Raw genomic sequence first — 14,785 nt, 5'->3', positions numbered from 1 at the left:
GGACACTTGGTCGTGTAGTGGGCCGTCTCCTCTGCTGTGTCAAGCTGGAATGGAAACTTGGTAAAAGACGTTCAGAGAAAGTTGGATCAGTTCATGTGGACGCAGCGTTTATCGAGAGAGACGTGTCATCACTCATCTAAGTGACCCCATCTAGGTTTCTGAGGGACCTCTTCAGTCTCAGCTGACTGCAGGTACCCCCACCCTTATAAACAATACAGTGGCATAACAACTTTAGAAGAAAAAGAAAGAAGATCGGTTTCCTATGCAAATAGGTGTGACCATTACAGTGGCTGTGTGTGCTATACACAGGGGATTGGGGAATAGTTGCAACCACAGCATTTCCCACTTATTCTGTTTCACTGCAAAACGGAAACAATTACCAATTACATTGTAACCAGTGTCCAGAACAACAACCTTAACACTATGGTCAATGCACTCCCATTGCTTACTACTGATAAGGCCTTCCCTGGTCAAATGGTCCATTGTAAGATGGCGACAGATGTACGGTTTGCACCCCCCTCCCCGGTTCAGGGATGGTCGGTCCCTCTTACCATAGGTGGCCTCTTTGACTCCCTGTTCAAACCAGCGTTCCTCCCTATGAAGGATGTGCACCTCCTCATCCTTGAAAGAGTGGCTGCTGGCCTGTGGATGGGCGGAGTCCTGGTCTGATGCGTTAAGCTCTCCTGTGTTGGTGCCATCCTCTTGGCCAGCGTCTGTTTGGTTTCCCCGATGTGCTGGGGGACCCGGTCCTTGGGGTGGAGCAGCTTCTGGCACAGCGTGTTTTGGGGGGGTTTGAAAGCAACTGAGACGCGGTGTTTGGAAAATACGCGCCTTGACTGCTCCGACACTCCCGCCACATACGGAGTCACCACTGGTTTACACTTAATAAATAAATAAATAAATAAATGAATCAATCAATCAATCAATCAATCAATCAATCAATCAATCAATCGATCAATCGATCGATCAATCTTGTATAGCGCTTTTCTACAAGACAACAGATAAATATACCAGACATACAGGGGTGGATGGGGGGGCTACACACGACGCCAGCAGTACTCCCCGACTTCAACACATACAAAAGGGCCAGAAAAAGAAAAAACAGCAGCGCTGTGGACGGTGATGTTGTGCAGGGGTTTCCTCCCCTCCCGGGGTAGCCACTAGGCACCGGCACTATGTAACCCACAGCTGGGGGCTGGTTACTTACTTCAGCACTTAGCAGCTGTTGTCCTGCTCCTCTCTTCGGTTGGCTGGTGCACTGTTTGCGGCTTGGACAAACGCCCAGTTAGGATCGCCACACTTAACCAGGACCTGTTTAATGTGGGGTTCGGCAACAGATAAGTATAAAACCATCATCTGCACAAAACCCAGTGACGCGTGGACCAGACCGAATGGGCCAGTTTGGGAAGGTGCGTTTTGAGACGGGGTGTGAAGGCAGACAGGGAAACGCTCTGTTTGGCGATGCACATTATATCCAACATCATTTAAGCCAATGAGTTGTAAATAAATAGGTGAATGACTAAATCAGCAAGAAAATAAATAAAAACACTCTAATCCACTCACCCAACAAAAGTGAAACAATGATGCATTAAAAAAGAAAGTCTTATTTTGTGAGCACAAAAGGCCAAAATCACAAAGTTGTCTGGATGAAGGAAAAATAAAAACACAAGTCATATAGGCCCTTTGGCTCCTTTCTTTCCTCTCCTTTCTTGCTTCTTGCTTCTGAGAGGGTGGCTATAACTAAGGCACACAGACGACGACTGGTTCTGTGGAAGGCACCGATTGAGTGGTGGCATTTCCACATGTTTCTCCGTCCATAAACCTGGGACGCGGCCACGTCTTATTGACAGGACAGGGCAGGGCAGGGCAGGGCAGCACTCGTGAACTGCCACAAAATGCACATGCAAGTGTCAAACATAACAATTTGGGGGCCCATTTTTGGTGCCATGTGCAGGACCCAGTATGCTGACCATGTACAAGCGGCACCACAGCCTATATCGCTGCACGCTACGGTGGCTTTATATTGACAGGTGCATGCATGCAAACACCCGGGGGGGGGGTACATTACACTGCTGTGGGTGACTCCAGTACCACTTCCATGACAGCCATGTAATGGATGCTGTCTTTAGGAACAACAGGCCAAGAGGATGGAGGAAAGGAGAAGAGGGTCTCGACCACGCTTATGTAGGTTATATAAGACGCGCAACTGCATATCTTATAAAAAAAGACGCCTCAGCATTTGGTTTCAATGTCCTGGTCTGTATGAATATCGCACCACTGAATAAAGCCCGTGCCTATTTTCGTGAACAATCTGACGTTTAATGGGTCAAGACTAAGCTATCCGCCGTAAATGAGGGGCTGTTTTAATTAGTGATGACGGTCAGATTTACGCATCTGACAAAACTGAAAACCACGACGACCTTCGCTGTTATCACCAAGTCTGGGTGGTGCAGATGCTGTGTTTCTTAAAGCATCGTCTTTCCTGTACTAGAGCCTAGACTAGATCCCCCCCCCCCGCTTCCGCGCCCGCCCGCCCCTCCTCGGTGGCGGTCAGAGTAAAACCCAGCGCCCTGCAGCTACGGAGCTGGGAGAGCAGCCAGCATCCGCCCGGGTACCTCACGGAGACGCAGCGGAGAGCGCGCGCGTCTTTGGCATGGCACAGAAGACCTCGTGCGAAAGGAGACGGAATGAGAGGTTCACCTGGTTAGACGCACACGTCAGAGCCTAGCCCGCCCAAGCTTTCCTGACCTGAGGTGGACTGCTCCTTCTGCCAGCCCTCCGGAGGACTCGATGATGGCTCTGTCGGTTCATGTGAGAACAGTCGCCCATCTTCGCGGGAAAGGGGACCGGATCGCCAAAGTTACATTCCGAGGTGAGGACATGCTACTTGAGACATTTTTATTTTTAATTTTTTTATTATTTTTTGCGACAATAGCCTTGTGGATCTTTTACTCTGCAATATGATCTATCCTGAATTGAGGAAGAAGAAAAAAGAAGAAGAAATGATATGTAGCTTGTGTTAATCAATGGGTGCGCAGAAAAGTTGGGGGAGCCCGGTGCCTTGTGACACACGTTGCGGTGTCACGATGTGTTATGTTTCGGTGGACCCTTTGTGAGAAAGTGGACAGACCCCCTGCCCCCCCCTCTCTCTCTGTAAGCCTTTTCTTTAACCATACCGCTCTACACGTGACGCTTTGCGTTTTCTTTTTCTTTTTTTCTGTCATCAAGACAAGAGGCCATTAGCAGCGCGCTCAGGGGCGTGTGTAAGGGACCGGAAAGCTCGAGCCCATGTCAGACCATTCATTGATCTGCGAAAGGCATTTCTTCATGTACCTTTCTGCAGGCCACTGCCGGCCGTCAAAGCCGTTTCACCATCGCCCCCTGACCCGGACCCCCGCTGCCTTCAGCCCGGGGAGACCCCCGCTGCTCCTCACTTCGTCTGTGTCTCACAGCACGGCGCTGTGAGGACTCTTACACTAGGGTCGAAGAAATGATGGAAATAAATCAGTAATCAAGAGAATCGTATGACAGCGCGCGTGTGTATTTGCGTGTGTGCGTGTGTGTGCGTGCGTGCATGCGTGAGAGAGAGAGAGAGAGAGAGAGAGAGAGAGAGAGAGAGAGAGAGAGAGAGAGAGAGAGAGAGAGAGAGAGAGAGGGGCGCCTTTAAAATTTGTATGACTGACAGCAACATGATCACAGACGCTTCACCTGTCAGTCTGTCACTCTCCGAAGTGCTGAAAAGCTACTTCATCACCCCCACGAACAACTCATACCAACACGCTCTCTCTCCTCTAGCTCTCTCCCGCTCTTTCTTCCTTTCTCTCGTTCTATCTCGCTCTCTCTCCCTCCCTCCCTCTCTCGCGCTCTCTCGCTCCCTCTCCTTCCCTCTATCCTTCTCTATTTCTCCCTCTTACTCTAGCTCTCTCTCCCCCTCTCTCCCTCCCTCCCTCTCTTTTTCTCTCTCTTACTCTGTCTCGCTCTCTCTCCCTCTCTCCCCGCTCCCTCCCCCCTTCCCTCTGTCCTTCTCTATTTCTCTCTTACTCGAGCTCTCTCCCCCTCCCTCCCTCCCTCCCTTTTTCTCTCTCCCTCTCTCTTTCTCTCTCTCCCTCTATCTCGCTTTCTCTCCCTCTCTCCCCGCCCCCTCCCTCTCTCCCTCCCTTGCTCTCTCTCTCCTTCCCTCTCTCCTTCTCTATTTCTCTCTTACTCTAGCTCGTTCCCTCTCTTCCCCCCCCCCCTTTTTCTGTTTCTCTCTCCCTCTCTCCGCCCCCTCCCTCTCTCTCCCTCTCCCCCCCCCCACCTCTCTACCTCAGAGAATCGATCATCCCAGCGGTATCCTCCACATGCTGCAGTAGGCTCTAAGCAGCAGGGTCCATGACACCACACGAACTCATCTGCTGAAAGTATTAGAGCTGTTTCTCTCCCTGTGTGCGCAGTTCATCCGCTCTTATATGGCAATGACTTCAACCAGCCGAAAACAACAACAACAACAACAACAACCAAACAATGGCAGAATCAATCAGCACACACAGTGGAACACTGCAGGGGGAACCATAATCCCATAACATAACATCACACCACACCATGACACCATTACAATTAATCATAATCATATAGCAAGATTATGTTGAACGATATAGTCTTGGCACCAGAACAACGACATAACAACATTGAAGAGAACATGACGTTACAACTTCGTATGCTTTGAATAAGTTAATATGACAGCCTTTGCCCTGTCCAACGCAGTTAGCCCGTTTCTTCGCTGAAGATATCCCCTCACGCACTGCTGGCTAATCTCAGATCTGAAATATGGAAGGACGGGTTCTCCGGGGCACTTCGGAGCCTTAGAAGCAAAACTATTTCATTTATCTCCGAGCTACGTGGGCCTGCTATATGCTACGCCAGTCCCCCTTCAGGCTGCAGAGGAGAAGAGTCAGGAGCTGGTGTGGTTGGTCTCTGATAAAGCTCCAGGAGCAGATAAGAGAAGACATCTACAAAAGACAGCCAGAGAGAGATGACTCATTCGCCTCACATCAGCAGCTTCCTTACCAAGGGATTACAAAAGTCACTTGAGTTGTTAAAAATTTAGCGGTATCAGTTTTTAATTTTATTCTTTTGACGCCTGGTGTTTGAAGATCCACCATTCACAGCGTCCGTCAGCGATTTGATCTTATTATCAAATTATATTAAAGGAACGCTTCTAGTTTTATGTCAGAGATAGTAATATAAAATCATTATATAGTTACATATAATCATGTTTTCCAAAGGTGGTGTAGGGATGGAAATCCTCGCATATTGCAATGACGGTGGCCCAGTGGTTAGCACTGTTGCCTCACAGCAAGAAGGTCCTGGGTTCGAACCCCAGGTCATCCCAGGTCCTTTCTGTGTGGAGTTTGCATGTTCTCCCCGTGTCTGCGTGGGTTTCCTCCGTGTGCTCCGGTTTCCCCCCACCATAAAGAAGACATGCATGTTAGGGTTACTACTCCTGCCTGTGCCCCTGAGCAAGGCAATGGAAAGAAGAGCTGGAGTTGGTCCCCGGGTGCTGCAGCTGCCCACTGCTCCTATACAATAGGATGGGTTAAATGCAGAAGACACATTTCACTGACAAAATAAATTGTCTTTTTTTTCTTTTCTTTTCTTTTTTCTTTTTTTTTTTTTTACTTAGCCAAGTCTTGACTGGCCATACAGACCACTTGGTCAGGGTCTTCTCCTCACAGTATTGAGCGTCTTAAGACAGACCAAAACTATTTTCCAGCCATTGTCTGCAAAGAACCAGTTTGGTACACTAGACTTTGACACTTTGCTGGAGGAGGCCCAGAAAAATCGGAAGAGGTAACAAGAGGCCTGCCACTGGAGACAACAAACACTTACCTCAGAGGTGTTGGGTGGCTCCACACCTCCAGCGCTGCCTTTCATAGACGTATGTGGACTGGCGGCCTGTCCAGGATGTCTCCCCGCTTGCCGCCCAATGACTGCTGGGATAGGCTCCAGCATCCCTCTATAGTAGTTTGATTGGCAACTCTTGTGCTTGTGTCAGTCTCACCTTCTCCATTGACCCCCCCCCTTCGCCAGCTGGGGGTATTTCCAGGGGGTGTTATCTTCTTGTATTTTTCCTGGTACATGCTTGTCAGTACAGTTCCCTGAGTGCTTTCAGCTCAGAGGATGTCCTGTCTGGAGAGAGGAGGGGAGGGGTCTGTCAGGAAACCGCCACTTCAATGGACCAGTCAACCCACACTGCCCCTACAGCGGCTGCCGGGGTGGTGTTATGTAATACTCGACATTTTACGTCTACTCGGCCTTTTGCCCCAGTAAACATGCACAAGAAGCTTAATTTGTTGTCTTTTAAAAGAGAGGTTGTAAAGAAGAGAAGAAGAGGAAGAGGAAGAAGAAAGCCACTTTATTTTGTCATTGTAGGTTACAGTGAATGTCTTCTGCTTTTAACCCATCCTACTGTATAGGAGCAGTGGGCCGGTGCAGCATCCGGGGACCAACTCCAGTTCTTCTTTACATTGCATTGCTCAGGGGCACAGGCAGGAGTATAAACCCTGACATGCATGTCTTTTTGATGGTGGGAGGAAACCGGAGCATCCGGAGGAAACCCACGCAGACACGGGGAGAACATGCAAACTCCACACAGAAAGGACCTGGGACGGCCTGAGGTTCGAACCCAGGACCTTCTTACTGTGAGGCAACAGTGCTAACCACTGGGCCACCGTGCTGCCCATATTGTGTGACCCAGAGATAGACATTAGAGGATTAGAAAAAAAAAGATATCTAAAAGTTATATGGCATCACGTTTAGAGGAAGTGGTTTGATCCATGCTAAGTGTTTCACCTTGGTGGCTGGCTTTTCAAGATGCTGCACTGCTATCCACAGCTCCTGCTCCCGTCCAAGAGCAGACATGTTTTAGATGCTAATGTTTAACCTCTTCATTGTAGCCTGAAGAAAATGTACCACAGCCCTTCGTGTCACAGTGTATGCTGGAAGAGGTTCTCCGAGTCATTTGCTCTCATAGCCTTGACTCCCAATGGGCCACGGCTGCAGGACTGAGCAGCGAGCTGGCTCAGCCACAGCATGTCACCCACATCACTACAGAGATTTTCCTCCCACATCACCGATGCTCCTCTGGGCCCATCCTCTGATGTAATAGCCATTTATATGAGTATAGACTGTGACATCTGTTGCTACAGCATCTTCTGTCTCTGAAGTGCGTCAGGAGAGGTGGAGTTGGAGGTGGAATTGGGAATGAGACACGCACAGCTTAGGGACCTGTGACTCCTCCATATAGCATGCACGCACACGCACACACACACACACACACACCATAGAATAAGACACTGACAAAACTGATCCCTTCTGCACGCCATGTATTATAACATGGATCCTTCTAGAGCCCTGTAAAATTGAAGGGGATTAAGGCAGAGCCCGTGTGACTGATTCACCAGGATGTATTCATTAGTGTGCGGGTCTTGTTGTTTTTTTCCAGTCATCTCTATCGCTTCTTTTATTTCTGTCGTCCTGCGTGAAATGAAAATGTAGAACTCTTTGGGTCATAGCACACAAAACATTCCTCTGCTATTCCCTCCTTTGCATTGTGTCGTCAGCATCTCTTCTCACTCTTCTCTGACGGGTTATTTCTCACTCCTTCAGCTGCTAACGAAAGGGCGATCTCATCAGCAGAGAGTGGTTTAAGTATGGTGGAAGCGCCTTACATAAGCTTCACATGAGCTACTTGACTAAACCCACATCCACGCCAGATGAAAATGCTGGAAGGACGGCGAAGCCTCTGTTTAGAGTTATTACGTAGGAGGGATAACTGCGTGCCTCTCTGAAATTTAAGTGGTGTCACCCCCCCTCTTTTTCTCCCAAATTGTACTTGGCCAATTACCCCACTCTTCACTGCTCCACCCCCTCTGCCGATCCGGGAAGGGCTGCAGACTACCACATGCCTCCTCCGATACATGTGGAGTCACCAGCCGCTGCCTCTTTTCACCTGACAGTGAGGAGTTTCACCAGAGGATGTAGTGCGTGGGAGGATCATGCTATCCCCCCCAGTTCCCCCTCCCCGACTGACCAGAAGAGGCGCTAGTGCAGCGACCAGGACACTTACCCACATCCCACCCCCAGACAAAGCCAATTGTGTCTGTAGGGACACCCGACCAAGCCGGAGGTAACATGAGGATTCGAACCGGAGATCCCCGTGTTGGTAGGCAACGGAATAGACCACTACGCTACCCGGACGCCCCCTAGTGTTGCCATTTTTTTTAAAAGTATACCTCATCTTAGATTCAGTAGAAAAACCTATAGAGGCAGGAAATGTCCAAGAGCAGGTGAGGAAAAAGTCAACCTCACAATGTTGCACATACATGTTGAAAATGTACATGGACGCCTCAGTGTTAGTATTTCACTTAAGGGATCGTATAGGATGGATTATATTTATACCGCTTTATCTAGACACCCAAAGTGCTTCACAGACAAGGAGGGAAACTCACCTCAACCAACACCAATGTGTAGCACCTACCTGAGTGATGCATGGCAGGATTTTGCACCAGAACGCTCACCACACATCAGGTTGAGGTGGAGAGGGAGGAATAATTGAGCCAATTACATGGGGGGATGACTAGGAGGCCAGATGGAGAGAGCCAGGTTGGGAATTTTGCCAGGACACCGGGGAAGCCCTTACTCTTTGCAATAAGTGCCCTGAGATCTTTAATGACCACAGTGAGTCAGGACCTTGGGTTAACATCTAAATCAAAGGACGGCATCTCCTACAGCACAGCGTCCCCATCACTGCACTGGAGCATTGGGTTTTGTTCATTAGGACCAGAGGGAAGACTGGCCCCTACTGGCCCACCAACACCACTTCCAGCAGCAACTCAAATTTCCCAGGAGGTCTCCCATCCAAGTACTCATCATTGGTGGTCACTTGGAGTCAAGTATGACCGTCCTCCTACTGGGTCTTCAGGTGGGCATAGAGGCCGATCCTGGAGTTGCATAATGGGAGGACGCCTGCATGTGACAACTTTTTACATGGAGCGGTTGATGCACCTACAGTCACCACATGGTCCTTGGCAGGGGGTGGCCAGAGTCCAATGGTATGGAGAACCAAGACGATTGGGTACCACCCTCTGTTGCAGCCTTCATCCACCTTCGCTGCCGTTGTGATCTGGAGACATCTTCTGCCTGTTCCGCCGTTGAGGTCTTTGTTGGATCTTTGTTGGATCGCGCTTCATCTGGAATCTCCCCTTTGACCTATCCGCCTTGGGTGACCCTACCAGGAGCCAAGCTCCGGACAGCATAGCTCTTGGGATCATTGGTACACACAAAGTCCACCACGGCAAGGTGGCGATCCAGGAGAAGCCATCCAAGTACTAGCCAAGTTCATCCCTACTTAGCTTCCATCATTCGACAAAGCCAGGGTACATGTTGGTATGGCTGCTGGCCATGATAGCAATGATAGCAAGTCTGAATTTAACTGCAGATACTTGTATATGATAGCAAGTCCTCTCAGTTTTATTCACGATAAACCAATACACATTACTTTCCCTCATCCTTCAAACCCATTAAGCATTGATTTGGATGAACGATAGCAGGTTGTAGACCGCATCATAGTATGAGAAATTAGCCTCTCTCGTCTCTTTAGTAAACCGGCGCCGCTCGGACTGAAGTTAAAGGCCACTGTAAATCCATTTGGCAAACTCCTCGCTTTCACAACAACAGTCCCTGGGGTTGGAGGAAGCTGGTATCTTTGACACATGGATAAATGTTTGTATTTTCTCAAGTCAAGCAGCCAGACAGATCTACTAATTTCCTGGTCAAAGTAATTATCACGGTCAAGCTGACAGGGCCGTAATTCCCTTTGTGTGGGTGTGTGGGTGTGCTTGTGCATGTGTGCTTCCCCACATATGTGTGCCTGTAAATATCAGCTGCCACATGCAGCAAGAAAGGCATGAACACCCACACAAGGCCTTAGCTTAGACATACAAAGCAAACAGCTCCACTGACAGACCCACACACACACACCAGTTCAGAACCATTCATCACCATCAATTCAAATCAACCAAGAGATGACTGACTATGGCATGCATGGGTGGATTAGGTTACTCTGTGTACGCACCTTGTCTGTATGTGTGAGTGGCCTTGTGTGCATCTGTGGGGGCGAGAGCGAGAGAGAGCGAGAGAAAGAGAGCACAAGAGACAGAGAGAGAGAGGGAGCGGGAGAAAGAGAGAGGGAGAGAGAGACAGGAAAGAGAAAGCGAGAGGAGAGCGAGCGAGAGAAAGAGAGAGAGTAAGAGAAAGGGAGAGAGGGAGAGGTGAGAGAAAGTTGCCTCATTTCGTATGCATCCATACAGAAGTACTACTGTATACATTTCTGAATTCAATTTCAGTGTAACCTTGATAAAGTACAGCATACATAGGTTATCATTTTTGTCATCAGTTAAATAAAATGTTCACATATTAAATCTAATATCTATGAAAGCGTTATAACATACCAGGTCCTTTCGTGTTGTTGCATTATGAATTCTGTACCTGGAGAGATCATGTTGAAGGTTTTGTTAACTGGTTCAGACCCAAGCTCTCCTTCTCTCCCAGTCTCCCAGTCTCCCTCTCCACACTGATGTATTGATTTATGGATATGGGCATATATCATATGTCACATTCAGGGTTGTTATGAGTCACATGAGCCGTATTGTTGTCATTTATTTACATACCTCTTCTTTTTTACATCATTTGGGGCCCCACTCCGGCCTGCCCGGCTTTTGTTTGGTTTGCTTTTTGTATAAATATCAGTTTGTCTTTTCAGCCGTTGTCGCTCTGACAGCTGCAAACAGGTTTAGGATCTCAGCTTGACCATTTAATAATAGGAATGAATTAATAAAGAGATTGTCATGAAATAGCATAATCAAATAATTCCTGAAAATTGATTTTAGTGAAACACCAGACCGGTAAGATTTACCTGTAAGAGAATAAAATACCTGCCAACTCCGACAGTGTTAGCGTTCAACTTTCGGTTTATTGGATATGCTGCTCCAATGAACCTCAACAATTTCAGCAAATACAAACAAATTCTACTGATTATTTGTAAATTCTATATTATATTTATATGCCATATATTTTATATGTGCTATTATAGTAGCTAGCATAAGCTGTATCATACAATGCTACATGTATTTGCATCTAATGGTTAATTCTCACATGCACCCCGTCTCAAGCAAAGTAGCTCTATATTAATTTTCATTATATTAATTTTGTCAGACTATTCAACCATAGTTCACCTCTTATCATCCTTTTCCACTTTTAGGTCTTTCCTTCTACAGCCGTATAGTGGAGAACTGTGAGGATGTGGCCCACTTCAATGAGGTCGGTGACATTTTTATTTCTGCTGTTGTCTGCCTTGATAATAACCAAAATTCAGTTGTCTTGCACTTTTGTATAAAGTGGTAAGTGCATTTATATAGTGCCTTTCTAGTCCACCGACCACTCAAAGTCCTTCACAGTGTACGCCTCACATCCACCCATTCACAGACACATCCATACACTGATGGTGGAGGCTGCCATGCAAGGCACCAACCTGCTCATCAGGAGCAGTTAGGGGCTCAGTGTCTTGCTTAAGGACACTTCGAAATGCTTTCTGGAGGAGCCAGAAATTGAACCAGTGACCTTCCGATTACTAGACAACCTGCTCTACCTCCTCAGCCATGCATGGCTCATGTAAACCGGTCTTCCTGGAGGCGGGTGTCCGGGTAGTGTAGCAGTCTATTCCGTTGCCTACCAACACGGGTATCGCCGGTTCGAATCCCCATGTTACCTCGGGCTTGGTCGGGCCCTACAGACACAATTGGCCATGTCTGCGGGTGGGAAGCCTGATGTGGGTGTGTGTCCTGGTCACTGTACTAGTACCTCCTCTGGTCGGTCGGGGCTCCTGTTCAAGGGGGAGGGAGAACTGGGGGCAATAGCGTGATCCTCCCACATGCTACGTCCCCCTGGTGAAATTCCTCACTGTCAGGTGAAAAGAAGCAGCTGGTGACTCCACATGTATCAGAGGAGGCATATGGTAGTCTGTACCCCTCCCCGGATCAGCAGAGGAAGTGGAGCAGCAACTGGGACGGCTCGTAGAGCGGGGTGATTGGCCAGGTACATTTGGGGAGAAAAAGGGGGGGAAATGTAATCAGTTACATTGATTTGTGGATGTAGGCATATATCATCTCTACCGTATGACATATATATCATCTTATTATACTTAGATGTATTTTCTCCCACGTTTTTGTTGATTAAGTTGCTTCAACACACAAATATTGTGCAGGCATGACATTTGTTTGCTTGTTACTCTACAAAGGTGTCATGAGAAGCTTCCTAACATCTGGCACGCCACATAGTGCACATACTTAGTGAGGTGCTCCTACACCTGCAGCCGAGACAGCGCTTCAACTTGAATGGGATGGCTCTGTAAACTCACTCCTCCATTTCACATAACCCAAGCGGATATTTCATTTTATGTAAGGAGAATAGAAATATGATACCCCCACCCCCTGTTGGTCATTAGAGGGATTTGAAGCTGATATTTTACGTATTCTGCCAGTTTTAATGTCAGGATTAACCACCTGAAACTGTGCTATTGTAATTTGTATGCACTGAGATCCTCTTTAGTGTGATGATCCGTCTCAAACTGCCTAATATCAAATCCCATAGAGTATAGTATGGTAATTATTGCATCCACAGTCATATAACTGCCAACACAACACAAACAACTGCATTGCCACTATTGGTAATCACCTTTAGAATAAACAGGTCTTATTGCCTCATTGCTATGCTAAACAAAAACACATTGGTTCTTAACTGTAAATGTCTCGTGTTTAATCTGGTGTCTAATGGCCCTCTCCTATTCACTAACGACCTACTGGGGCCTGAGATGGTGGGAAAATATGACGGTCTCCACCAATGTGTGTCATCAAATGATGTGATTACATCAGATAACACACATCCTGCAGCACTGACGAGAAGAGTGAGGGCCATTTCTAGAGAGAGACAGAGACAGAGACAGAGAGACAGAGAGAGAGAGAGATTAGAAGAGACGCAGAAGTTTATTAAATTGAAATACAGCACATAGGTCAGCATGACTGTACATTTCTTACTGCTTCCATGTACTCTGAGAGGTCTAACAAATGTAATGTTTCTGAGATTAAACACATTTGTCTTTGCCTTTCCCGACCCAAAGACCCCAGGTTTGAAGCCTTGTAATGCTGCTTTGAAGGCTGCACGTGTGTGTGTGTGTGTGTGTGTGTGTGTGTGTGTGTGTGTGTGTGTGTGTGTGTGTGTGTGTGTGTGTGTGTGTGTGTGTGTGTGTGTGTGTGTGTGTGTGTGTGTGTGTGTGTGTGTGTGTGTGTGTGTGTGTGTGTGTGTGTGTGTGTTATGCCCTTGTAGGATCCTGGGAAATGTTTGCTGTAGGATAATCAGAAAGCTCTTGTGAGGCTGGAGACCAGCTCTTTAATGGTTTTCAGATGCATGGAGCGATACAGAGGGTTAGAGTAGAGGGAGCAACTGAGACAGTGGCGAAATGAGGGGAATAGAAAGAGAGAGAGCGAGAGAGAGAGAGAGAGCGCGAGAGAGAGAGAAAGAGAGAGAGGGCGAGCGAGAGAGAGAGAGAAAGAGAGGGAACGCAACAAACTGACTGAGGATTTAAGAGAAAGAGATGGGGATACCTTGGGGGATGGGGTATTAAAGCGAGGGAGTGAATTAAGACGAGAGAGAGAGAGAGAGAGAGAGAGAGAGAGAGAGAGAGAGAGAGAGAGAGAGAGAGAGAGAGAGAGAGAGAGAGAGAGAGAGAGAGAGAGAGAGAGAGAGAGAGAGAGAGGCACCGTACCGTACAGTACAGATACCTCCTTTTGCTGGTCCAGAGTTTGCTTGGAAACAAAAAAGAGGAGACTGTTAGTCTTGGAGAAAAACCTTTTTCCCCCCCTTTGATGGGCTCGGCTCGGGCAGAGTGCTGTTTCCTCTGCTGATAACCAGGGCTATTGTTTTGGTCTAATCAGGAAAATGGCCAAATGACTAAACATACACAACCTCGCACATGTGTGCCCATGTGCAACTGTGCACCTATCTTTGTGAGGGAAACGAAAGCGCGTGAAGGAAACAAAAACCAAGTGGAAGTGCATTAGCAGCCTTCATATCAGCATTTCGTTTTCAGGCCTTCGTTCACAGTCGCTGGTATGCAATGCAGTGGTCTACAATAAGAGGGGATCCCATGTGACAGCCCAAGCCCACGTTTTCACCCTGGTCCCATGTACGCTAGTACTCAAGACGTCATTAGCATCACTCAGCATCAATGGAATATGAAATGTTCCCCTTGCGGCTAGCATCTCCAAAGTGGGTGGGACCGCATATTTATACGTGTGTGTGTGCGTGTGTGTGTGTGTGTGTGTGTGTGTGTGTGTGTGTGTGTGTGTGTGTGTGTGTGTGTGTGTGCATGTGTAGTGTTTGTGGCCAAGTATGCAAGTGGACCCATTCCTCATAACATCCCCTCTTCATCTGACATCTTCATCTCTGCCACTAGACCACTGGCATGCCTCAGTAAGCTTGGCCTGGCCCCTCGAGTTGAGAACCATTAGGATAGAGATGTGTCTTGTTGCTTTATGCATGGGCTCGCAGTGTGCCTTCGAACTAGTGTGTAGACAGACAGGGTGGGGGACCCGCATTCATTTTTTCTTTGGAGGGCTGGCGTGTAGTTGCAGTGCGCTGAGGCTTTCCCTGCACTAGTTAGACACACATGGAACAAAAGATGGAAAGCCCT

General features: G+C 47.8%; 1 protein-coding gene across 1 annotated transcript in view; it reads left to right on the top strand.

The window, feature by feature from the left end:
• The first annotated feature begins 2,793 nt into the window (after positions 1–2,793).
• Positions 2,794–14,785, top strand: part of otofa (otoferlin a) — a 112,452-nt gene continuing 100,460 nt past the window's right edge. Inside the window, exons 1-2 of the mRNA XM_056294431.1 lie at positions 2,794–2,872; positions 11,300–11,358. Of these exons, the coding sequence (XP_056150406.1) occupies positions 2,794–2,872; positions 11,300–11,358 (138 nt within the window). The remainder of the gene's footprint in view (positions 2,873–11,299; positions 11,359–14,785) is intronic.

Source organism: Lampris incognitus, chromosome 15 (assembly GCF_029633865.1).
Source record: "Lampris incognitus isolate fLamInc1 chromosome 15, fLamInc1.hap2, whole genome shotgun sequence".
NCBI lineage: Eukaryota > Metazoa > Chordata > Actinopteri > Lampriformes > Lampridae > Lampris > Lampris incognitus.
This window is presented reverse-complemented; position numbering and strand designations above follow the sequence as displayed.